The 26,302-nt window shown below is 38.0% G+C and overlaps 1 protein-coding gene across 2 annotated transcripts in view; it reads right to left on the bottom strand.

Moving 5' to 3' along the window:
- The window catches only part of CDK6 (cyclin dependent kinase 6), a 131,883-nt gene that overhangs the window by 53,991 nt on the left and 51,590 nt on the right, over positions 1–26,302 (bottom strand). For both annotated transcript variants that reach the window (XM_074897988.1, XM_074897989.1), the window contains exon 4: positions 16,766–16,933. In XM_074897988.1, the coding sequence (XP_074754089.1) occupies positions 16,766–16,933 (168 nt within the window). The remainder of the gene's footprint in view (positions 1–16,765; positions 16,934–26,302) is intronic.

Consider the following 26,302-nt stretch of genomic DNA (forward strand, 5'->3'; position numbering starts at 1 on the left):
TAGGTTATGCACAGACTTTGGTCCATTTAACAAGGTCAGACTGTTTATTCTTGACCAAATTCTTTCCCACTGTAAAAAGGTACTTTTAAATGCCACATTCCAAACTCAGTGCCAGTAAGTCACTGAAGCATATTTTCCCACAAGAACTGATACCATGCACAGGCCCCTCCTTATTAATTCTTCTGGTGTTTAAATTACATAAGGTGCAGGATGTCTTTAGTGTCACAAATCACTTAAATCTATACATAGCTTAGTAGCGCTGAATCTACACAGTGCCAGCTGTGTCTTTATTAACTTAAACAGTCCCATTCATTTCAAAGCAATAGTATATGAGTAGCATCAGACAGCAAGAGAAACAAAAAGACAATGAAGTACAAATTTTAAATAGAAAATAAAAATAAACCAAATGCAAAATATTCACTGTTGATTTAAAGATAGACCCTCTTATTCACCTTATAAATTGGCTTAGTTCGATGAAGCCATGCTGATTTATACCAGCTGAAGTAAGTGGCTATTAAGACCTATTGCAATAGCCATGAGGAAATGTAAATCAGTGAAGCACTTCAATTTTTAAGTTATGTTTCCAAGCTGGTTTTCATTTTATGGAGCCAGAATATAAATATGTAAACAAAATTAAGGAAAATACCATTACATTAAGAAGATACATACCTACCTCTGATCCTCTCTGTTTAGATATTATACTGAGCATGTTTTGAGATTATTTTTTTTCTTAATGTAGCATGGCACCCAGATCAAGCCAGCACACTAAACTGCACACCAAGATTTTCAGCTTTTCCAGCAATCATCTTGTGCATTTTAAGAATGACTTGATTCTATCCTCCCAAATACAATATGAAGCAGAAAATGTAAGAATTATGAGAAAAATGTATATCCAAATAAAGCAGGGTTAAAAATGTATCAGCTACATCTTTTTCTGAGATGTACTGTCATTGAAATTTCATGACATCCATTCCATGCTCCTTTCTTCCACTTGAAGAACTCCGTCACACTGTTCAATAGAAAGCACTTCAAAAAAACCAGAAACAACCGGGTTTCCATGAATGGTCTTAATGTCTTGTGAAAAAAAAGACTTGTTTTCCATACTTCATAGTGAACTCTGTGAAAGAGCTAAAAATTTTGCTCACCATCACCTAAGAAGTGTGAGGCTTTATGCCAGAGTGAAGTAAATAGAAGCAGCAGAAGTGGTGCTAGTACAAACTGGCACTTAGTTTGCATCTTTTGCAGTGTTAGTGATATTCCAAGTGGATTAAAAAAATATTACTTAATTATTCTCTGAGAGCTACTGTCATAAGTAGTATTATGAGACATTCATACCTTCTCTAGAAAGCCTCAACTGATTGATGGTACTCCCACAGGTACTATACACTGGCAGTTCCTGGTAGCTTTAATTTTTAAGCTCATACTTTACTTTTATGGGTAGCAATATTCTTACGACTCAAATCTTGCATTTTCTTACACCCAAAATCTTTCTGCTATGTATATAACACTGTATACATAGAAGAAAAACATCCCTGTTTTTTCAAAGACACAACATCTTCAAGCTGTATTAGTTTATAACATGTTCTGTCTGAAAATTTAATCAAAATATGGGGCTCATGTAGGCTAGGTGAGGAGGGGTAGGAAGACATGAAGTGATGATGGAAGTAATATATTTTTTTGTTTTGCTTCATAGAACAGATGTACAAAATCCTGTTTCCCTGAACAAGTCAAACAGGAGGACATAGTTTTCCCTAGGATTTATTCCAGACGTTCCACCCAGAAGCTCTCAGTTCTCTCAACTGTTTGCTGTATATGTTGCCACTGATGTCTCTGTGTGTGTATGTATTTGTGCACTGCTTCCCATTGCTTCTCTCACTCTCACAGATAGCTTCTCAAACATCACTGGCTCTTCTGCACTTCCATTCAAATTTCAGTCAAACCTGATCACCCACATAGCTTAGATTCCTAACTGGCCTTGCATATATGTTGTGTATTTTGGGTGGTGTTTCTTATTATTTCAGCTATATATTCCAGAAAAGTGCTTAATTGCTTTTACAGATTTATCTAAAACATACCACTGCTTTTACGCTTCAATTAGACTTCACTTGGAGCTGTCTCAGCTCTGCCCATACCTTGATGAAATCCTTGACAATGATGTTCTTTTGACCCATCAAGAGCCCATACGGCAATGGTATCAGGATTGACTTGAGCTGGATTGACTTCAGATCTGAATACCATGTAGCTGTTTACATCTGAACTTGTCACCCTTGACAGTCAGTTGAAAGAAGTAAGTACTTTTAGAGTCTGATTCATCTGACCTAAGTTAACTGTTTTCTTTAAGCTGAGATAACTCACTCTTCACTTTACTAATCACACTGCTAAGGAGATCTCCTTTGACTACTACAGGATATTTACAGGGTGGACTAGCTTAGAGTTAGATGTATATACTTGGTCATATAAATCCCACTTACAGTATTTCTATGTCAGCAGATATTCATACAGCCTTCCCAGTCCCCTTATAGTTCTTCCTCCTTTCTCCAATTTCCTTTCAACTATTTCTCAGATATCCCCAAGATGTGGCTTTTGTTTTTAACAATAATATGTTGTCTGGGACACAGGGACACACCTTGATAGTTTTATCCTAATTGGGAATGTATCACTACTGTTGGGATTCAAGAGGACTTTCTGCGAGAGAATGGCCATGTGAGCAATCCTGCGTGAGAACAAGACTGATAAGAGCCTCAGCTGAGCAAGAATGCGATAAGGATGTGACCCTGAATGAGGGGGGAGAAACGACGAGACAAACAACCCCTGGAAGGGGTTGGGATGGAAGAGGAAGTTCCACAAGGCAGGAAGCCTGGCAAGGCTGATGTGGCACTTCTTATTCAGTCATAAGAAGGTTTAAAGCACGGGCTAAGTCAACTGTCCAGTCTTGAGGACTTGTACTGCATGTTACTCACGTGTGTGGGAGAACATTATAAAAGGGCTTTCTTAGCTGTAATAAACGGGCATTGCTTGGTCACATTGGTTGTGTGTGTGCTCAGCTCTCCTGCATCACTACTGCAGTTTTTTCAACTGTCTTTTGGCAGCATCTATATGTATTTGATAGGTGCTCAGTGAGGACTGGCTGGACAATGCTGAGTTTACTATGGTATCTATCTGTTGGCTTCCCATTCACCACTCCATTTATTCAGATGAGCATTGGATCATAGTATTCTCTGAATTTCTTCAGTATTGATTTTTACCCCCTAATTTATCCTAGCCCTCTGGGACAATATCAAACCACCCCTTCTAAAAGCTTCTGCACGTGTTATAAGCTATTGAGCATTTTTAACTTAGAGATTATCACCAATTTTTCCTCAGAAAGATGTGAGCTCTTCCAAATTAGGACAGTTTCTGCATCAACCAATTGGTCTGAATCTCTCTGATTCCTGTCAGGAGAACTGTGGTCACTGGCAGATCCATGCAGTGTGCATGACGTAAATGTAGATTATTAGCTCATACCTAGTCATAATGAATGCTGAGGCTCACTATAGATTTAATGACTTCTGTATGCTATCGGAGTATTATTATATGCTTATTCCAGTCCCTTTTGTGCTGTTCTATGAAGGTACACAGCTAAACTCCAGCTCTGACAGAAAAGTTTCAAAACTGGAGATTCCTGACAGAATTTTTCCCTTATGTTTGAAGGTAATTTGCCTGGGAACCCACACCTAGTGAACAATTAATTCATTACAATGTCTGTTATTGTCAAGCTTCTTGGTTAATTGCTTTCTGTATCTTCAGCCATCTCAAAAAATGATCTACTCCTAGCAGCTAATATTGTCTGGCGGGCTTCTCCTCCATGCCATGTGCATCACTGCTACTCTCAGTGATACTGTAGCAAGCTGGATCTATTTTTCTCTTAGGAAGAAACTTCTTTGCCAGACACACAGCATATCCTGCACTTCTTTTCCATTTTCTCTGTGCCCTTCATTGAATAAATTCTTCCTTTAGTTGGAGCAGGGATTTCCCAATCCCAAAATGTGCAACAGTTTAACAAGCACAGCTGAATCTTTCACTGATACCTGTAGTTGTCACCTGCTGTTTCTCCCCACTCATTGTTGATTCTCTATCTCATCTTTAACTTCCAGACTACTACCATCTGCTAACCATCATTGTGTTATCCAAAGATGATACTAAATTCCACATGCCAAACAACTTTTCAATTCACATATCACGATGCTCTTTTCTGGGAAACTTAACTGACAGGGGATCATTCCAGCTGTCTCAGTGGATAAGCCATAAACATTCATCCTTCTGTAAACAACATGAAAGGAGAAAATAAAAATCTTTTGAGGATACATGTTTCTTTGCCAATATATTCCTCACAGTTCCACTAAGGGCCGCGCTTGCAATCAGAACTTCACCAAGGCACTCAGTCTGTCCTGTCCTCAAACTTTCTCTCATACAAATGACAGTGAAGATACTGTAGAGATTTAAGCACCTCTAAATGTCTAAAGGGTTTTGCTATGTCTAAAAGCACCTCTAAACTATGTCTTAAGCACCTCTTAATGTCTAAAGCACCTCTAAAGGGTTTTGCTGAGTGGCATAAGTTCCTTCCATACTACTGAGATCACCATCTAAGTTTGTGGTGTTTCTATGTCAATATTGCCATGGAACTGTAAACTCTAAAATTTGTGCCCAGTATGAGCCAAAAAGCGTTTTGAAAGGGCTTTTGGAAAGGGATGGGTGAAAGGAGAAGAACTTATAAGAACCGTTTCCAACACTGAAAATTAAAAAGTATTACTCTTTTGTTCACTTATACAGCTTTTCACCTAAAATCATTTTGCAGTGTTGGTCAAAGCATAAATAAACTTTCTGTAATAGGAACACAATGCTCCATACAGGTGGGTGGCTGTGCAGTTGACAGTTCTGAACAGCTGCAAGTTTCTTGTCTTTACTGAGAAATCCTCCGGTTATAGATTGTGTGTGCAAGGTAAAAGACCTCTTTTCGAAGCAATTCACCGTCCACTAGGCATTCTCTCTCCTCTTCTGCAGAACAGAATATATGTATTTTCAGATCATTTCTGCTAGGAATAAGGCTGTTAAAAATGTTTCTTTCAAAATCAGGTCATTTACCTTAAGCACAGCAGATGAATCTGTGCAGAATAGGAGAAAGACATACTGTGCACTGCCTTTTCCACTAGCTATTCAACTTGTCCCAGCCAAAGACCGCTTGCTCTGAATTGCCTCTGAAGTTTTTTGGATAGTGAGATACTTTCCCCTGTTGTTTGAACCCACTCGACATTATCTACTGTCGAGTAGTACTATCTACAGTGTACTATCTACAGTGTACTATCTACAGTCAAGGTGAAAAACAAGTACCACAGCATTAAGGGTACTATTTATTAAATGTAATAAACAATAATTCTTTTAAGTTAAAGATATTAATTTTGGATGTTAATAGCCATTCAAAATAGGGTGCTGTCATTTTCTTCTGAATCTTGGGATAAAGCCCAAGAAGTAGCTGAAGGCACATCTCTGGCTCTACATATTTCTTAAAAACTTATTTATTCTTTCCTGCTGGTCAACAATGAACTAGCTGTTTACATGGCAGGTTTCCATGGTTACTATCTTGCATGGGGCCCAACATGGTACAACTTATATCTTTGTTAAATCAAAAAAAATCTCCTGCTTCCTAAGCAGAAAGTCCCTACTCTTGTTATTCCTCTTAAATCTACAACATGACCTCAGAACACAATCCGCATGAACTTGCAGATGGTTGCTCTCCCTCCTTTTTTGCATCAGAGTTTTCTCCTGTATTTGTGTTTACTAGATTCATTGCTCATGTTTTGTAATGCGAGTTGGTTTTGGCTTTTTCCTTTTTATCATCTGTTCTTTGTCACTCAGGCTCTGCAAATGATCAAAACTCTGATCCTGTTTCAAATCAATCTGAACTTTAAAAGCAAAAATGTACTGAGTCTTCAGATAGTATGCAGTCATTCCTTTTTTTTTCTTCTTTATTGGAAAGCTAGTACAAGATGCCTCTGTCATTATGATAGTTGCCCTGGAGAGCAGAACAACTTGCTGACTGCAAGCTGTTTGCCCACAAATCAATTATTCTGTGTTGATCACAAGTTTAAAGAGTATTTTCATAGACTGTATCTGTAGAACAATTTTGCCTTGCATTCATTACAGAGATAGCAAAATCCAGAGCAATCATTACTTTATCTTCTACTTTAGCTGTTTTGATTTGTACTTGAACTCTACAGACTCCATTTTCAAATTCAGTTCTGTCAGTTTTGCAATGGACAACTTCTGTGTGCATTTCAGAGCAATTAGAAGTTTTACTTTCAAATCTCCTGCTTAAGTTTTTTAGCATGTCTCATTCAGTAACTAATTTATGACTTTTCTGCACATTTCATAGAGCCAGTTATACATTTTAATAGACCAGTTTTAGCTACTGCTACTCATCTGTCTGACCTAAACAAAAACTCAAGCCACTGCTTGTACCACCAAGGTCTGACTTTCAGTCTGGAGGAATTTCCTGAACTATATTGGGAGGTTTTGGTATATACTAGTATGTCCTGGCTGGTTCTGAATTTTTGAAAAGTATTCTGCCGTCATCTTTCATGACACTTATATTTAACTGAATTACTTCTTAATCTTGGCACTGATGACAATTTTTCTGGTTTTATAAACCAAACATAATAATTTTTTAAAACTTACTTACAAATGCAATTTATCAGATCAGAATCTCCTTTTCCATTGTCTTTTAAACATAGAACTGTTCTCCTAGAGTTTCAAACAAGCAGATTCTGTGGCAGCTGTATCATCTTCTGATTACTTTCAATAAGAAAATATTCAATTTCTGTGGCAAGTCTTACAGATCACCAGAGTGCCTTTGCCTTCTCTGCTTTACTTTCACTGCAAACCCCAGTCACTGCTAATGTGTCTTGTCAGGCTCTGTGGTGGCTGCGTGTTGTAAGAATGCAAGTGTCCTCAGGTGTTCCTCTCTTTCTCCTCTCTCTAGCTCTTAGGAGAATGCAAGCCCACTCAGATTGATGGTTGTCCTTAACATATGGCCTTATAGCAGATCTGAACAGCTGAGGCTGAATATAAATTCTGAAGCATCATCAGAGCTGGGATACCTAGAAAGGCTACCAGAAGTGTTCCTTTGTGCTCCTTTTCCTCACCATTCATACAGAGTACAATGCTGAAGTCAGTTTCCCTAGGATTTTCAGTAGGCATTTGTATTATTTGAGCTGGGAAAATATAAGGCTGCAGGATGCATACTAAGTTTAAAAATGATAAACAGTCTCCTGACGAGTTCATTTTTACATCCAGATGTTCACTTTACTTCCACAGTAGCCTATGCTTCTGCTTACTTTCATCTGCTGATTTTTCAGCTCAAGTTCTTGTTGCAGGTTATTTGTGTTAGCCAGTTCCAAGTTTATCCAAGCTTTTCTGGCATCCCCTGTTTCATGGAAAGCCTTCTGATCAGATCTTCAGCAGTCAGGTTGGTTGTTGTTCACTGATGTGACTTGCCAGGTTCATCTCATTTCCAGATGGGGAACGTTGCAACCAGACTTCCCACTCCATCTGGACTTTTTCAACTTGCTGTCCCAACAAAGATCCCCTTTTTGCCTTCAGATCATCTTTCGTCCCTATTTGGGAAACTTCCAGATTGTATTTTCACTTCTTTATGGAGTGCCTCTCTGGTTTATATCTCATTTTAATTATTTGTGCTCTCATGCTAGCCTTTATTTGAACTGTAGCCTCCTTTGGTTTATGAGACCATCTTCATTATTTGCTCCATCTCATCTCAATAAAGCTAACTAGCTCACCATTTCTTTCTTTGGAACATGATTTTGTTCTGACATTTATGCCAATCCATCTGACCTGCTGAAAGCTATTTCTGTTCAGGGTGGAGTTCATGAAGTGCATCTCTTTGATAAAGCTGACTATATAATGTACATGAAATCTTCAAGGGGTGAATACAAACAACTGGAATAGACTGCCTCAGTGATCAAGATTTGCCAACGGCATCACAGACGTTCATCAATCTCTCTCTCAAAACTGTTATATTGCTTGCCTGCATTGGTCTTACTGTAGGCTGCTTCAGAATCTCACTACTTGTTTTCTAATTTCCTGTCTAAAGTTATTTAAACCCAGTTTAAACTAACTAGTTCTCATGCCACCATTGTTTTTTTAACCCTTCCTGATGTTTTTAGATATCAATTATATCTACTCTCATGATTAATTTTGTTAAATTAAGTCAGGTTCTTTTTGCCTTGCAGGAAATAGTGTCCTGCCTTCCCTGATCGTTGGACAGAAATCGTCTTTCCCCATGCCTGTTCCTGTCCAAAATCATCTCTCAATTACAGAGAAACTGAACAGTTTACAGTAATCTAGATGAGGTCTGATCAACTACTATGTGTTGTGGCATCAGTATTTTCTTATTTCTAATGAAAAATCTTAAACCTAACAGTTTAAATTTCCATTTGCTCTTTTCATGCATCTAAACAGTGACTCCTAGCATGCCTGTGATCTCTGCAGCTTGTTACCAAGGTATTTGTAAGATCCTGAAAACTGAGGAATTCACCTTGTATGGCAGTAATTCTTTAACATATTTTCCTCTGGATTTATCCACTTAATTCTAGAAGATGGGAAGTCTAGAGAAATCTAGTTTAATTCATTGGTGTCCTATAATTTACTGAAATCTGGATAATCTAGGCCTACTGTCCATCCACTGTTTATCAAATGAATTATCTTTTCATGTTTTGTGGGGAGGTATGTATACAGCAATATGTAACCAATTTCTCTAATGCAGGGAGCCAACAACAAGGCTTTGTCCATCTGCTACCATTCAGCATATAATCACAAAGAATATAATGGAGTTAAATTAAGAATGGGAAATTGAAGGCTGGACATCAAGGAAACTTTCTGAGAGTGATTATATAGAGGTTTTGGAACAGGCTCCCATGGGAAGAGATGGAATCCCTATTTGTTGGCACGTTTAAAGTTAACATGGGCAAAACATTAGAAATGACACAACAGAAAACAATCCTGCCTGATTCACGAAAGGACGGGATGATTGCACATCTCTTCTGCTTTTGAGCTCTAGAATTCCACGCCAGCAGCTCTGAACAAGTACTAAATATTGTTAGGCTAAGAGAAATTTCCTTGTGTGTACCTGTATAAGGGAATTTTCAGAAATACCTTCTATAGCAGTTTAGCCAGTGTGTGGAGAAGATTTACGGATACTTCCCTGCTGCTGCAAAAACATGCCAACAACTCATTTTTATTATATATTAAGCCCTAAGAGCATTTCCATCAGCAGGGTACAGACACCTGCCTTCACTCTGGAACAGCATAAGCTCCAAGGACAGCATGCTATTTTCTCTGCTCCTCTTCCTTTGGCTGTCTCACATTCAAGTGAGAGACAGGCCCATGCCTGCCTACCCTGTGTGCTCTGATAAGAGCATAACCTGAGGCTGTATTTTAGTGTTTCAGGATGGTTTAAAATTATGTGGGAACAGTTTTGTAAATACACAGGGAGAGACCTTGTCAAACAATCAAATTGTTTTTACAATCCAACCCACTCAATTATCTCTGGGAGTATATGTTAAAACAGACCCGTTTAAATCAACAGAAAAATAGTACAAAGAAGATGTAAATCACTGGGTGGGGGAAACGCACCACATATTTTTATATATGAAAACAGAAGATAGAAGTACAGTCACACAATAGCAGGATGCTCTTTTATAGTATAGAGAAAATACACAGTAGTAATTTTCTGCCTTTCTTTTCCTTTTTTACATCCTCCCCCCATTTTTTAGCAGATTAAGCACAGCTTGTTCCTTATAAATTTAGTTCTACATCCTAAAGTCCATTCACCGGATATTTGTACGAAAACTGTTAGTACTGTACTATTACTAACAATATCTACTGTATCTTCTTAAGTGAAAGAGAAGGAAAATAAAGAGAAAAGAAAAAATAACATTCCATTTAATCTTCACATCAGCATGTGAAGGTCTATTTGCACTGAGTACATTTTTCTTGCACCAATGGAACTGTACTGCTGCAAAATAATAATGAAATTTCACCCAGAGTTGAAAGGGGAATGCCTCATAAAAACAGAATTAAGAGGAACCTAAGTAGAATTATTTGGTGTCAGATTTAAAACAAAATAAAAAGCTTTTCCTCCAGTGCAGAAGTTAACTGCAGCCCAAAGTATAATGGTTCAAAAAGTAAATAGATTAATTTATGAAGGATGGGTACTTCAGTAATTATTACAGACAATGATCCAGATACAAGTTCCAGCACTGGAAACTGCTAAACTTCTGATTGCTGAAAGCTGGTTCTTACTCTCCTTCCTAAGCACCCCTCTGTTGGACATTATCCTTTGATAGTGCACACAGTCAACCTTTGGTTCAGCCCAACAGAAAGTTCCTTTGTTCTGATATGAACTGTGCTCAAAGTTGTACCTTTTTTCCATCTTTCCACCACCAGCACAAGGTAAATTTATTCTGCAAGGTTGCACTGGTGCACAAAACATGCTCAGCTCAGTGTGGACAAATTATGTCATCACATGATATATATTCTAATGTTTACAGCTCTGAAAAGGAGTTTTCTGGCACACAAAATATTCTCATGTGGAGCCAACTTGCTTGTTTACTGTGAAATAATTTACTTTCTTTGAAAGATTAAAAGATAGGCTTTTCATGGTTCATGATAAACCTGGGCCTGAATCAGAGCAGAGGGTTGCATTCCCTGCATTCCTGACAGGTCTCGGGGGTGAGTTGTGGCATCAGCTGCAGAGTAACAGCACAGAGCCCTGAATGCAGGCCTTGGCACTGGGAGGGGAAAAAATACTTTAAACATCGATACAGATATCTTTAGAAGTTTTCTCAAAGTGGGATACAGTAAGAGCCTTAAATGAACCGGTAACTGGTTCATCTAACATCTTCAAAACAGCATAGTTGTGAGGTTTTGAAAAACATTTCCGCCTTTGAGTTAGTTTAGTTATTCGAGTCCTCAGCTGAAGACTTCAGATGTGGTTTCATAACTGACTCCAACAAATCTAAGACTGTGGTGTCTACCGAGTGGACGACCCCATCTTTCTGTTCACCCTCCCTTGTTTGTCAGTGCTTTCACTCATGTGGCTGTGCAGTGATTTGCATCTGCTAATCCACCTGAAAACGAATAACGACTTTTTGTGGGGCTCTTTTGCAGTCAGCCTGCAAGGGCACGACCACTAATGCCGATGCAAGGGAAGTGATGGGGGCATGTGGTCAAAAGCAGGACCATCCTTTCAGCAGCAGTAGAAATGTCACATCTACTTATGCTGACTGTGAAGTGGCACCCTTAAAATATTATCTCTAGGATGTGTTTCTGAAAATAACAACCTTGCCCTAAATCCTTTGTCTCTCTATGAGAGCAGCTAGTACTGCTTTTCCAGACAACTTTAAAGTTTCTTACGATGAGCAACAAAAATTAATAGTCAGTTTTGAAAATTATCCTATATGATCATAATGCAGATGAATAAAAGAAACTTCTATACTAATTTCCTAACTCTGTCCACATGAATTTCTGCATTGCCCTTTGATAAGATTGTGACATTGAGCAATCTGTTTTTTCATTGTTATTTTCATACAAATCTGATCCCTCTTAGTGAACATCTGATCTGAGTGAAGTCAATGTAAATATATATTGAAATGTTTTTAGTCAGCTGCAGACCTTACTATCAATGTGCTGATAATGATTCTTATTCTTAAAATGGCTCTGGAGATAAATGACTCATTTTATGTGATGGAAATAACTTTCCTATAGGGTGTTTGGGAGGATGCAATAAAGATTTCTTCAGCTATCCAGATGTTAAAATATCAGAGAAATTCACTTGTTTCTTCACAAGTTACAGGGACTTTTTATGCATAACTCTGTGTTACTAGGAAAGACAGATTTTCCCTAAATAAGCCAACCGATTTAATCATACTGCATTCCTAAATAGCCACAACCTTTCATCAGCAGCATTGACAAGGTCAACAACACATATTTTGATCCTCTGGATGTCTGTCTGTGACTCATTTTCCTTTTCAGGGCCATTTGGGTGGACTGGAGAAATGCACCATGAAGAAAGAAGTGGAGGTTGGGGCTCAGATCTAAGGTGATGTGCTTCCTCACAACAGTGAAGGCTCTGTGCATACCAAAACAATGTCACTTCCACCTGTCAGAGGAAGGAAGATTTATGCTCTTATCAAATTATGTGTGAGAGAAAATCTAGTGTCACTGTACTGACTCCATTAGGGCACTCTAACACAGCCCACGTTTTGACTTTGATTCACCAGAGGCAGGTGCTTGATTAATTTCCATTGGTCTACTCCTATGTTTGATGTCAACTGCAAGCTTTAAGTAGATTGCTGAATTGGGTCCATTTAGGGATGCCCAATGCATTCCAGGTTAAGGCTGTACTGCAACAGACTCCAGGTCTGCTGGAACATATGCAGCATAGGAATGGACTCTGCAAGGTGCATTACACACAAATAAATATGTGAATTTTGGGAAGCATAGTATCAGGAAGAGATGGCCATAAAAAAAGGGGAAAAAAATCCCCCAGAAGAAGGCAAAGCAAAAGAAAGTTCTTTGACTGTGCTCCCAACTGTCATATTAGCTCAGATGAGAGTTTGCATTCACATTATTTACTAACAGGTGGCATTTATTAGAAAATTACAATGCAACAGTGGGCAGAAAACAGGAAAGCACTCGTTTCACTTTGGAAGAGGGTTTTTCTATCTTTTTTTCTTGTTGTTTTTGTTGCTGTAACTAATTTATATATTTATTTTTACAAAGTAAGCCCAGTTAGTGAAAATTATTTTATGCTCCCTTGCTACTATACCAACAAAATTAAATCCAAGTTCCTGCATGATGTGACATGTAAACCATTTGTGCTCAAGTGACTGCCAGAAATGGATGGAAAGTTTTTATCCTGAAGAAACACTCAAATAAAATGCTAGCATAATCTAAAATTATTCACTGACAGTCACTGAAGGATTTTTTGTATCTTCTCTTTTTGTCAATTTAGCAGAGTCTAGTATTCAAGAGATTAGAGCATCAGCAGAGAAAGTGTTTTCCCTTCTCATGTTCAGTAAATCTGAAAACAAGTGGTTTTTTAAAAAAAGGAAGACATAAACCAATTTTGTTTGCATTTCATGGGAAAAAACCCCATCAGTAATGCTGCCATCTAAGGTAAAGCACACATGTTTTCAAAGAAAGTATTATGAGTGTGTTACAAACACTAACATTTTGCCGGTTTCACTCAGATCATGATGAAGGTCAGGTTTTAAAAGCTGGACAGCCTCAGCTCCACCTAGATGCTGTGATCACAACTGCGTGTGCTTATCTCAGCATTCTCATGTGCCATGATTCAGCTTCATTTCCTTTCTTTAAGGCAGTTAGAAGTCAATAAAAATACATAAATGGCTTATTTCTTCTTCATAATACTTCACATTTTCCAGACACCCACTTGCTCCTTTGCTCAGAGAAAGTTAGAACTGAGTGTCCATTTTTCTACACCAGGCAAAAAAGTGACAGTTCATTAGCTTTTGCTATTTAAAATTACAGTCACTTCAATACACCTCCTCCATCCTATGGAGCTTCTCTGTTATCACAAAGTCTATTCAAAATTTCCCCAAGGGCCAAGACCAACGCTTGAAAAAGAGTCTAACTTTGTAGGAAATCAAAAGCGTGCCCTGTTATCCACCATCTGAGACACTCCTGCCCAACCTCATTCTTTCTAGCACTGTTATTTCAGACCTGTATCAGTTCTCAGTCTGACCACAGCTGGGAGTAGCAATCTCCACTCTGTCTCCCCCAAGCCTGCGTAACATTAGTTTGAATCCTTTATTCATTCACTGACAGAAATATCAAGAGGTATCTCTAAATGACAGAAATACACCCAGACAACTGATCTGCCAGAAGGATTCTGTGGAAATAACTGGCTATCAGAGAGAACACTGCTTTGAAGTTACCATTTGCAACACCCCGAGTACTTGGGTTGGATCAGTTTTTACTGGATTACTTTCATGGTAAACTCTTTTTGCCCCACCTGAAGAGTTTCTTTGTGAGCAATGAATAAGGATGCATCTTGGAAATGATCTGATACTTCAAAAAGTGATTCTTGTAGTTTATCTTGCAGTAAGCTTCTCTTCTGAAGGAAATGCTGCAGAGCCCTTGTATTGATCACAATGATAGCACATGCAATGTGCCTTTTATCACTGGGCTGTCTGCATTATCACTTTTCAATATAACTCTGAAGTAAATTCTTGCAAGCTATTAATCGATATATATGTTGATATATGCTGTCTTTTATAAAGCAACATTTTTTTCTTCAAACACTTCAAAACAAAGCTGGTCCTGCTGAAGTCAATGAAGGTTTACTCACTGCCCGGTGATGAACTGCAATTTAGACTATTTTGGGAACAGTAAAGTCAAGAATATCTTTATGTTTAAAAAAGAGGAGGTGGCTGGTTATTTTTAAGTTTTGTTTCCTGTACTGTGTTTTAGTGGAGGAAAAATAAAGAAGAATTTGCGCACCAAAGCAACTAACCAAAGGTAAAAGTTACATTCAGAAGAGGAAAACTGACGGCCTCTGTCAGCTAATACACATTTAGTAAAGGTTTCTAACCAGCACTCAGTCTGTAGGAGCAATGAAGACTAACATTTAAAACCATACCACATTATCGCATTGTAAGCAACACACCCCTATAGGTTTCTACATACCCAGACAAGAGCTGCTTTTGAAGGTGTTAAACACTAAGTGTTTTAAAACCAATACATTTTTAACTTAAAAAACCCACGGTCATAGCTGTTTGGGTTTTTTAAGTAAGAAAACAATGATACACTAAGTTCTAGGTGTGAAAGCCATTCTTCATGTCTATGGCCATATACTTTTATTTGTCATTGGCCACTGATTAATTCAATTTTTTTAATACTCTTTAGCATAGCTGCAACGACAATTGAATACTTGTGCAAACACAGTACAAACTTGCATGTGGACAATCCCTTGGTCTGAACAACTCTTATTCACAGCAGTGCTAAGGGTACTAGCTAATGGGTTTTGAAACATGATTTCTAGCATGCAAGTATTAGATACTTGGGCATAGTTATATCCTTTGTATAGCAATTCTGGAAATGTTCTCTTTCAAGCAGGTCTTGGTATGCTTGCCTCAGTAGGTACACTCTACTTCTGGGTCTTTGGACCTTCCTTCCTATGCAGACTACATGATCATGGACAAATTCCTGCTCAGTTCTGTAGATATTTTTTCCTCATTTTATACAAAACTTTTTAAAATGCCCTGCTGGAAGCCTTACAACACTGAAAATTTAGCTTAAAGAATTTTATGGATCAATAGAAATACTCACTGAAGCTGTTACTGGCTGATAACTGGGAAATGAAAAAACACAGAAATTCAGGAACAAACTTTCTCTCCTTTTCTTCAAGGCTCTGTTTTGAGTTACAACATGATCAATCCTCACTGACCTCAGCAGAGAGATTCTTTCAGCTTTGGATTAGGCTACATCCTACAGGCAATGAAAAAAACCAGCCCCGAAACACAAGTTCACAAATGCTTTATGGGATGAGGATACTCTCCTATGTTTAGCAAGATGTTGCTTCCTGCCTTCATTCACACTGAAGCTGGAATCCAGGATGTCATAGTTACATCACACAACGAGGGAAGCCTCTTACAGTAACTAATAATAACAATGGATTGCCTTTTATCAAGGTGAGACAGGCTAATTTCTACAATACTATGTAAAATGCAAAGTGAACTCCTTTCGGTTTCTTTTCTCAGCAGTTCTCCCTTTAAGTGATACTGCCATGGCAGTTGTGATACTCAGAATAGAAAATAGAGACAAAAAAATTAATGAGCAGGCAACAAAACCAAATGACACCCAACATGCATGCAGCGTGGTTACTCTTCAATACACTCGAGATGCTGTGCCAAGCTAACAGCAGCTGATTCCGGGGGCAGGGCCAGCAAGCGTGGAAATGGGGTCAAAAAATGAGGAGCTGGCAGAGCTTTTCTACCAGCATTAATGCATGAGAGGGCCAGACCTTCTGGGAGTGAGATCATGTCTGAGCCAAGGACAACCAGGAAAGCTGCTGGGAGAGGGGCAACAGTGGCAGGGGGCCTAGAGATACTGGAGGTGCCCTTTAACAGTTGGCTTGGGAAATAGCTGTGATTTTGGCTGTCAGGTCCACTTGAGCTGCCTCCAGCACAGCCCTATTTGGGATCATTCAGTAACATATGGGAATAAGCATTGAACCCATATTCAGAGAGATGGAAAATCAGAGGCATGACAGTGTGACATTTTCACAAGTATCTGTGTATTTTTTCAGGCAAGATACTTGGAGATCAGCAGGAGTTTTATCTTAAAATAGGTACTTCAGAAACTTTCACCATACCCGTCTGGCTTAGTGTGCAAAAGAAGTCAGTACCACAGCAGAAGCTAGACTGATGGAGTTTCAGAAAACTAGCACATACCTATCCTTTGGCAACCAGTTATGATTTAACTTAGAACCAGTAATCAGTAATTGATTACTTGTACAAAGTAACCACCACAACTTCAATGTGGCATGAAAGAAATTGCTTTTGGAGACATAGGTAACTGCAAAGATGGTTTTAGAAGCTGCATTATAATATGGGATAAAATGCCAGGAACAGGAAGAGGAAAGCACATGGCTGCATTATAAGAAAAATAGAAGCCTCCAGAAACTTACCACTGAGGTAAGAGCCATCTGAAAACTGTAGATTCGTGCAAGTCCAAAGTCGGCTAACTTTATCTGCCCGCTGCTGGTTACAAGGATATTTTGGGGTTTCAGGTCCCGATGCACCACACGATGTGAATGCAGAAAATCCAGTCCACGAAACAGCTGAAGCATCATATCCTAAATATAAAGAAGAAATCAATATTCAATTATCAAGACAAAATAGCAAACAAGCAAACTCCCTATCATAATCTGCAAAAACATTTTAATAAATATTGATTTAAATATATGCACAGTAGATAAAAACAACTATTAATATAAAATGGACAGGATGTTGCTAAAACTAGCTGACTTGAACAGGTGTCCTTATCAAGTTAATGTATTGTTTCTAGTTCAATTATTTGAAGTTGATTGATAGAAGTATAAAGACTGGTCAACATACTTAAAAGAAATAGGAAAAACATGTCTGTAAATCCCAGGACAACTTCAAAAGAATGCTGTCCAAGTAAGAAGCACACATAGCAGCTTTTTACTCTTTAAACCACACTCTACTTTGCATCTCACAAGTTTATCCTTTGTCCTGCCCCAGTGAAATGAAATTTTATCATTCACTTCAAAAGGCACAAGGATCTGTTTCAATCAGAAAAGCTGTTTAAATCACAAATTCACCAGGATTTAATGTTGTAGAGGGAAAATTTTACTTGGCAAAAACCTGTTGTATGGAATTTACTGAATAGGGCAGAAACTACTTTTAGATCAAAGTAAGCACTAAATCAGCGCAATAATCATAAGTAACAGTTCTCATTTTGCTTTCTGTTTTGTTATAGTGATGCAATCTTCTATGACACTTCCACAGCCAAAGAAACTATTTTGTCTGTACTCATGTTTTCACATTAATCTTAGTAATGTGAAAGGAATGAACCAACAGACTCAAAACTAAATACTAGAAATCCCCTGAATTCCAAATTAGAAGGATGCTGTCAACTTGAAAATTATATTTGCGAAACAGGCAGTTACAAGAAGATGCTGCAACAAGTAAGAAACAAAAGGGATAAAGAAGAAGTTTAGTTTCTGTATGCACGTGTCTTGAGTTCATGAAACTCCAGCTCTGTGTTTTTACTGATGACCTATGCCCTTCTATAAGCTATGCAGCAGGGTGTCCACCAATCCTGTTATTAGAAACCAAAACAATCTTGGAGAGGTGGATGGCATGAAATATGAGAAAAGGGAAGAATGATAAATTGAAGTTGGTTGCTTTTATTCTTCTCTATGGACATGGGCATGTTTCAAGTAAACATTCAAGGCACACTATTAAAAGGAATGATACCTGAAAATGGGTTTTACAAATAGCTCAAAACATTCAACTTGATAATACTGCTTTAGCTGGATGCATTTTAAAGATATACTTTATAGACGTAGCTATATAATTTAATACAAAATTATTATTTTCAGGAAATGTTCCCTGATCATCTCTACAGAAAGTATTAGAAAATGTATAGATATTGAGGCTGGAAGACCTAATCTAACCTCTGATAAAACATGGCCATTTCTATATATAGTCTATAACTCTGCCAAACAGTAGTAACAGTGGGCTGCTCATAAAGTAATCAGTTTTTGTTTGAAGACCCTGATGGTGGAGATATTACCATGGAACTACGGATTCTGTGACAGCATTTAATTATTATCACCTCTGAAGGATGGTGGTAAACTGAGAACCCCATTCCCTATTAGCTGATGCCTTTTATTCCCTTTGCTTCCCCAGGAAAAACTGAGATCCGATAAATTTGATAGCTAGTATAATAGGGTTTGCTCCTTTAAAAACAATACACAAAGTGTACTGAATCCTCTTGTATTTATATAATTTCCTTCGCAGTTCAGAAATGTGGGGAAGACCTAGGACTACAGCTCTGTAGGTTTCATTCATCAGTAGAATTAATACATGTCATATCTGCTCATTCTGTGCTACTGTAATTTAAATCAAATCCCAAGAGGTTTTGGATTAGCCTTGCAGATGTAAAGAACACACCAAGAACATTTAAACACATGGTTATCTTATGTATGTACTTAATGGTTTCACTGAATTTGGGCCCCATGCTTTTTATTTCAAGTAGACATCAGGTAAAATAAGAAAATAATTTCAAGAAATTAAGGATTAGTTAGTAGACCCTGGCGAGTCCTTTTAGTGACATTCCACATCCTGCTCATTGTCAAGTATGTAAACTCATTTCTGCAGTTACTAAACATATCAAGAATATTTTTTTTCATACAACTAATGCTGTTTTTTTGACTTTCTTCTTCAAGCTCAGCAAATGCAATTCTGCTCTGCTTAGCTGCAAGTTGCAAGCAATGTCTTCAATTTTTAAATTCAGAGCCTTCTTTCAGGCACAGGTAGAAAAAAGAAAATATTTGCAAATAGAAACAGGTATATCTTTGTCTCCCTGCATAGGACTCAAAAGATTAGTATCATTTACTGAAGTTCTCTTCACACACAAAAAATGAGATGTGCTGCAGAAAAGAGTATGAGGAAAGTGCAAATTTAAAAGGTATTAGAAAACAAAACAAAACAAAACAAAAGAACCTGGGGAAAAAAGTGCTGTATCTTCTTCCAGGAAATTCAGAGTTAGTCCATACAGCCTATTCTCTAGTATTAATTTTGGACTGTTGATTATGGTCTTTTGCTATTACTTATTACTTACTATTACATATATGAATATATTTCAGTTAAAAATTATCTTGGAAGAACAGCCCAAAGATTCATGTGTGTAAAGAAGGGCACTTTGATGTAAAAAGACCATTTACTATTTATGATTCATTATTATTCTTTTTTTTTAATTCTCAGACAGTTAGAAAAAGAGTATAAAACAAAATCGCATGACATAGCTTATTATTATGCACTTTAAATACAGAATACTAAATTGCACAGCTCAGAATTTGATATTTCTTTGCACAAATAGATTTTCAATAGCAAAGCAAACAAAAGAGAGGGCTTTTAAATTACTTTTTTATCCATAATGAATGATTAATTTTGTGCTGTACATAGGCCTAGTCAAAAACCATTAGGCCTCACATTTTGAAAATTAGTTCATATTCAGTCAGCCACTTACAAGAAATATCAGACTCAGTCTGGGCTGTATGTTTTCATAATATCCAAAGATACTAACCTTTGCTAGCAAATTGGATAAAGGCTGTAAACATGCACAAGCCAGATCAGTAGCTAATGAAATCAGGGTAATTCCACTCATCTGATGGAAATGCATCATTGTTAGTGAGGATTACCCAGCATTATCTCAGTTTCCAAGATCTAGAAATAACTGCAAGAGTCCTCATGTGCCTCAAGGATTAGTTTGTTCTATGTCTGCTTTTTCCTTAGAAATTTTCTGTGGTAGCTAGGCATACCATACTTTGAAATTGCAGTTAAAATTGTATTTCAAAAGTTAATTGAAAAGTGATCAATTCTATTTGAAAACAAGAAGATACATGCCTTAGCAGATTTGAGGAACAAGCTCCAATGAGTCATGATCAAACTTCTACTGATGTCTATCAGATGCTCTTTGGACATTGTATGTTTACAAACATGGACACAGAATAACACCTGTTGTTTCAGATTAGAGATTTTTGTCATGCTTCTAATATCACAAAACCTATGATGGTTGTTGCGTGAATTGAAGACATGTACATTATTCCACTGTGATTACTTTCAGAGAATCATGGCTTTACAATGTTTTTCCTTTTCAGCCTACATATTCAATGTGATCTATGCACAAATCTAAAATATTTATTCGTAACTCAGTTGAAAACTGAGCTACTTTGGATGCAATGAACAAATACACTATCCTTAGAGGCAAACATGTAGCTTTAATTTTGTAAAAGCCTCCTAATGTAAACAGTTAGCAAAATTTGTTATGGAAGTGCTGCATCTTTTGCATCTTCCACCATATATGGTATCAGTGATGGCATTGCTCAGCCTGATATTTACTGAATTTATCAGCACTGAATGTCAGGACCAAATTACGACAAACTTCTCAAGCAATACCATATTATGTCATGAGTCTCAATAATACACAGAAATATGTCCTGCATATTCTGCCTGTGGTGTCAGCAAGGATGAGGATAGTCTTGGGTTAGGCTGAGCAGCTGCTGTTGTTGCCTCTGCCAAAGGCAGGCTTCATGGCTCACGTTTCCCGACTCAGGGGCAGCAGGAGAAGAAAGCCTTGATTTCCTATAGACTTTTGTCTCCTCCTTGTCCTGTCCCCTCTTGACTCTACACTTCACTGACCCCTCTTAACCGTCCTCCAGCGTCTGATCCATAATTCCTTTCCAAGCCATTGGTTTTCAAAATACCACTCTGATTCTTTAAGAATCACCCACCATCTTGACTTCCAGCTAAGATATCTGTCAATCGCCTGCAGTAACTTACTTGTCGTTTAAGACCTGCCACATTCTCTGGAGTATTCTGTCTGCCTAATCCAAAAGAAGATGGCATGGCTGTCGACCAAATAATTCAAGTATCTACTCAAAGAAAACAGAAAGTAGGGAGCTGGTTTGGGTGTTGGTGCCCAGGTGCTGGCAGCCGGGGCTGCAGGGGCCTCTGTCAGGGAGACCAGGGGCTGCCCCGTGCCAGACACAGTCAGCTCCAGACGGTTCCAGCTGGCTCCAACAGACCCACCGCAGGACACAGCTGGGCCTGTCAGCCAAGATGGTAGTGCCTCCATGAAAACGTATGTAAGAAAGGATAAAAAAGGCTGGAGGGAAAGAGGAGGAGGGAACAAAAGGAATGAAAAACAGCACAGAGAATACCAAGGTGAGAGGAGAAAAAGGAGGTACTCCATGATGGAGCAGATATCCACACTGCAGCCCATGGAGGACCTGCATTGGAGCAGATATATTCCTGATGGAACTGCAGTCTGTGGGGAGGACATATGCTGCAGCAGGCAGAAAGTGTGAGGTGGAAGGAGTGGCAGAGAGGAGCTCATATGGACTAAGCACAACCCCTCACACCCTGTGCCCGGTGCTGCTAGGTTTGGGGAGAGTCAGAGTGATGTGGAGCCTGGAAAGAAGCAGAGGAAGGTGTTCTTTGAATGCTTGCCCTTCCCCGGGATGAACAATTAAATATCTATCTTAATTGGCATTAAACTAAGTTAATTTTCCCCAGTGTAAGTCTATTTTGCCCATGATGGTAACTCGTAAGAAATCTCCCTGTCTTATCTCAGCCCGTGAGCTTTCTTGTTCCTTGTTCTCTATTTCCTCCAGCCACCCTGCTGAGGCGGGGGAATTGGCTGAGTGGCTGAGTGGGAGTTTGGCTGTTGGGCTAGACTAACCCACCACCATGGTAAAGGTATACGTACTAGATTTTGACTTTGTAAAGGAGGACAAAGCATGATGCAGCCTGAAGGAAAACACCAAAAATAATATGACTTCAGAGAACACATGTACCCAGAGTAACATACACATATGAAAGACTGCTCATTATCTGAAGCTCTCACTGTGTTGACTAGCATGTGAAGAAAAAAACCTTTAATTGGATTGCCCTTGGTCATGGTGAAAGGAGTTCCTAATACCAGAGAAAGTAAGTCTGCGGAAGCCAACAAATATACTTGGTTGTACCATCAAATAAAAGCAACACAGCACAGATCCTTGTCAACTACAACGGACTCTAAATTTGTATTAATGCACAGGCTTTTCATGGCTTTTTTTTTTTTTTTTTTTTTTTTTTTACCTATTTCCCTCTTCCTGTTCAATTTTTGTGTTAACATTTGGTAAAACATAAAAAACCTTTGCAATCTCCTAACATTTCTTCTGTTCATCTGTGAAGTATCTCATGCACCTGCACAACAACTTGCATCCTTCACCCAGAGTTTCTATCTATTTGTAGCCCATTTTTCTCTTTTTGCTGAGCAGAATGGAACGTCCCTATTTTGGATGGCAGGTGTTGGGATACTCATCCTGAACATTTCCTGTAGGAGTGTTTGCATAAGAGACAACTGCAAGTGTAAACAAAGGGGATGAGTTTTAGGCAGCAATGTGTAATGAATCAGTCAAGCTAGTTTGACAAAAAGACTCACTGCCTCTCACTGAACAGCAGCACCTTCTCTGAGCAGAAGAGGAGCAGGATGAGGCTTCCTTCATATAAAACAGGATTATACAGAACCCCCAACCATCAAATTGCTTTAATTTTAAAGGGTGTTTTATAAACATGTTGGAATGAAAGTTTGAAGAGTTTTCACATTCTCCGGGGCCTATTTTTGAAGCAGAATAATTACAGCACTTCTATGGTTATACTTTGTAACAAACAGTCAACATTAATTAATGCCAAAAAAACAATGGCATTCCTGAGGAATTACACAGTACAGATACATGAATAGCAAAAGACATGATTAATGTAGTTACACTAAATCCCAAAGGCATTAGTAATAATGTAGTGACTCCCTGTTAAATGCAGTGATTTTCTATTTTAAATCTTGTCCTCACACTGGGCTGCGAACCCATCACACCAGCTTATCCAGAATGCGATGCCTGTGATGGTGGGAGCAGAGAAACAATTTGCCACAGCCTATGGAGTGCAGGATGCTCTTCTCCATGCAGCCGGCTGGGTGCAGCGGCTGGGACACAATAAGAGGCAGATAGATCCCTACCCTTGTGCCCTTTTCCTTCTCTCCAGAGAAAGCTATTCTGAAAACTATTCTGATCAGTCTCCCTGCAGGGCATTCAGGAAGGGGAGGAGGAGACTGTGCTCTCTGCCTTAACTTAGTCACACTACAGCCTCTCAGGAGTCATCCATGATCCAACCCAATATACACCCAGGATATAAAGCTCATAACTTTTCCTTATATTGGGTAACAGTTTACCTCAGAGCAGTCCTATTGTTTTCCATGACAGTATTCACAGGGTAGGGGTTGTCCCTCAGAAGCAAAGACTGCTGTGATATTCCTGTCAATTAACTGGAGAGGACCAAGAGAACATGAACTTCATAGCATGTTCAATTTAAATACGTTCACTGTTTTGATAAGACAACAATAAATCCAAATGACCATTCACTTAGTCATATCAATCAACCTTACTGTACAACATAAAATGTTCATTTTCTGTTCATAGAATAAAATGCTGTGCAAAGAGGAAAATATAGCAAATTCATTTTGTGTATTATTAGCAGAAAGGAACTACTATCTGCCAAGCTCTTGCAAGCAATTGGTCTAATAACTGCTGGTGTTTTGTATGCTGCTACCCTAAAGGTTAACAATTTGTTAAAAATTAATTAACAGTTATATATGTTTAAATATAAAGTAAAATATTCACTTTTTAAAATTGTAAAATTATTTTAATCATATTAAAGATACTGTAATACACTCAAATAGATTATCAGATATTTTAAGTTATATTCTGATAAAGAGTTTCTACTCTATTTTAAACTACTTTTATAAGAAAGAAAGCACAGCTCAGACAAGTGATTCTGGATTATCCAATGGTTAGGATGAACCTACACATATGTACACCCACAAAAGTATGCATGTATGTATACATGCACTTTAGTGTTTTGAATAATCCCACTGATTATAATTCACTGTTATCCATACTAGTCCACTGCAAAAGTGTTAACACTGAAATGAATACAGTTGGATTGTTCTGGGTTTTTTGTTGTTGTTTGGGTTTTGTTAATGGCTAGAACTGTTTGCATAACAATTTAAAAGATACAATACCTGAAGGACTGGAGTCTCTAAAATACTGTTTTGAAGACTATTTTGGTTGCTGTTATAAGGAGTACGGTAACCAGGGTTAGAAAGTCTAAATAAATTATTGTGGAATACATTAATCAGTCAATCAGCTAACAATCAGCCCAGTAAAACTTGCAAATGTCACTATTATGCACAGACCTGCCTGTATATCATGAATATTATGTCAGTATCAAGCAAAAGTACTGCCACCATGCACAAGATTCAGGAAAAATACAAAATGTTAATGGAATTATAAAGGTCCATGGTAGTCTTTGAAAAAGTTTGAGACTTAACAACGCTATTGCATTGCTGTAATTTTATGGATAGATATAATGGCTTTCAGTATACCTAGGCACTATTTTCCTTTTAGTGTCATGCTCCTCTTTGTAGACTGAATTCAGTTCATAGCCACCATATCAGGTTTAACATGTTCTAGTCCCTTTGCTTAAACACACCAACTGTCCCTTCTGAGTTAGAAGAGAACCACTGAATTTGTACTGCTACAGGAGAGCCTATTCAAGTCTATTTTGGAGTGCTCCAAACACTCCCCAAACACCAGTGCTCACCAGCAGCAAAGGTGACTTAATTAAGACTAGATTAAGACAAATAGATACACCCAATTGTGTTCAAGGAACTGTTCTGAGTAACCTTCTGTCTGCCCTACTTAAAATAGAGACCTGGATTAATATTTTAAAGGTCTTTAAAAGTTTCAGTCTTAGTACATGTCTGTTTTACCAATATCTTAATACTGGCAGGTTTTTATACTGATCTCAGTAGCTGTGAACCAAAAGCCAAATTCAGTACGTGAAATGTGTACTTAACATCCGTGGGATACATACATACATACACATGTATAGGCACACATTTCGTGGATGCTTTTCATTTTGGGCAGATCAATATTAATTTAAGTGTCTGTAAGTCCACATCAATTTCTCATTTTATAGCTCAACACCTGTCAAGTCAGTCTGCAACAGAGATCTTTCAAGTTTTAGTCTATCAGCTGCTATTTTTCATACTTGATCAGAAGAATTTTTAAGACTGAAAGGAAACCTATATAATTATTGTCCTACTTTCTTATTTTCAGTGACTCAGTGCACCAAAAATTCCTATCAAAGTGGAATTACCAGACATGCAAATGAAACACATAACGTTTTCTATCTGGCTACTGGTATGTTTAAGAGAAAATACATGCAAATTAAATGAGAACAGAGGGGAATTTTGTTTTAACAATTTGACAGAAACTGGCAAATGTGGCATCATTACCAAGACCTGTCCTGGCTATGAAATTTTTACAGCAGGTAAATGTAACTTTGTGATTAACAATCTTTTTCACTGCTCAAACCTTTCTGCTCTTTGTGTCCAGTAGAAAAACCAATAGAAGGCACAGTTCTTAACAAAATATATAGATCTGAGCCTAGATAAGCAAACAAACAGATTTTTTTCCTGTACGTCTGGATGATATCATCACAGCTTTGTACATCCCCAAATACTTTCTGAGAAACTTCCTTTCTTTTGATACAAGCTTTTCATAAAACTGTATTGGAGGCAGTAGTCTCCCACAGCACATCCTGGTTTGACAGTTGTTACTCACTTTGTTCTTTTATTCCTCATACCCTCTGAAAAAGAGATGAGGACTAAAATGAACCAAGAAAGCCCCCAAACTCTTTACTGGCTCTCCCAGTTGGTAAGCCCCATATAAATGACTTAAAATAGCTCTGAAGCTCCTTATGGCACGTCTGGGAACTGACACCAGTCAAAATTTGGTATCTAAGTGTCACATCATGTCAAGCTGGACAGTTGGGGCAGAGCTGCAGTTTGAATTCTGGAGTACACTTTTCAT

This window comes from Athene noctua, chromosome 2 (assembly GCF_965140245.1).
Source record: "Athene noctua chromosome 2, bAthNoc1.hap1.1, whole genome shotgun sequence".
Taxonomy (NCBI): Eukaryota; Metazoa; Chordata; class Aves; order Strigiformes; family Strigidae; genus Athene; species Athene noctua.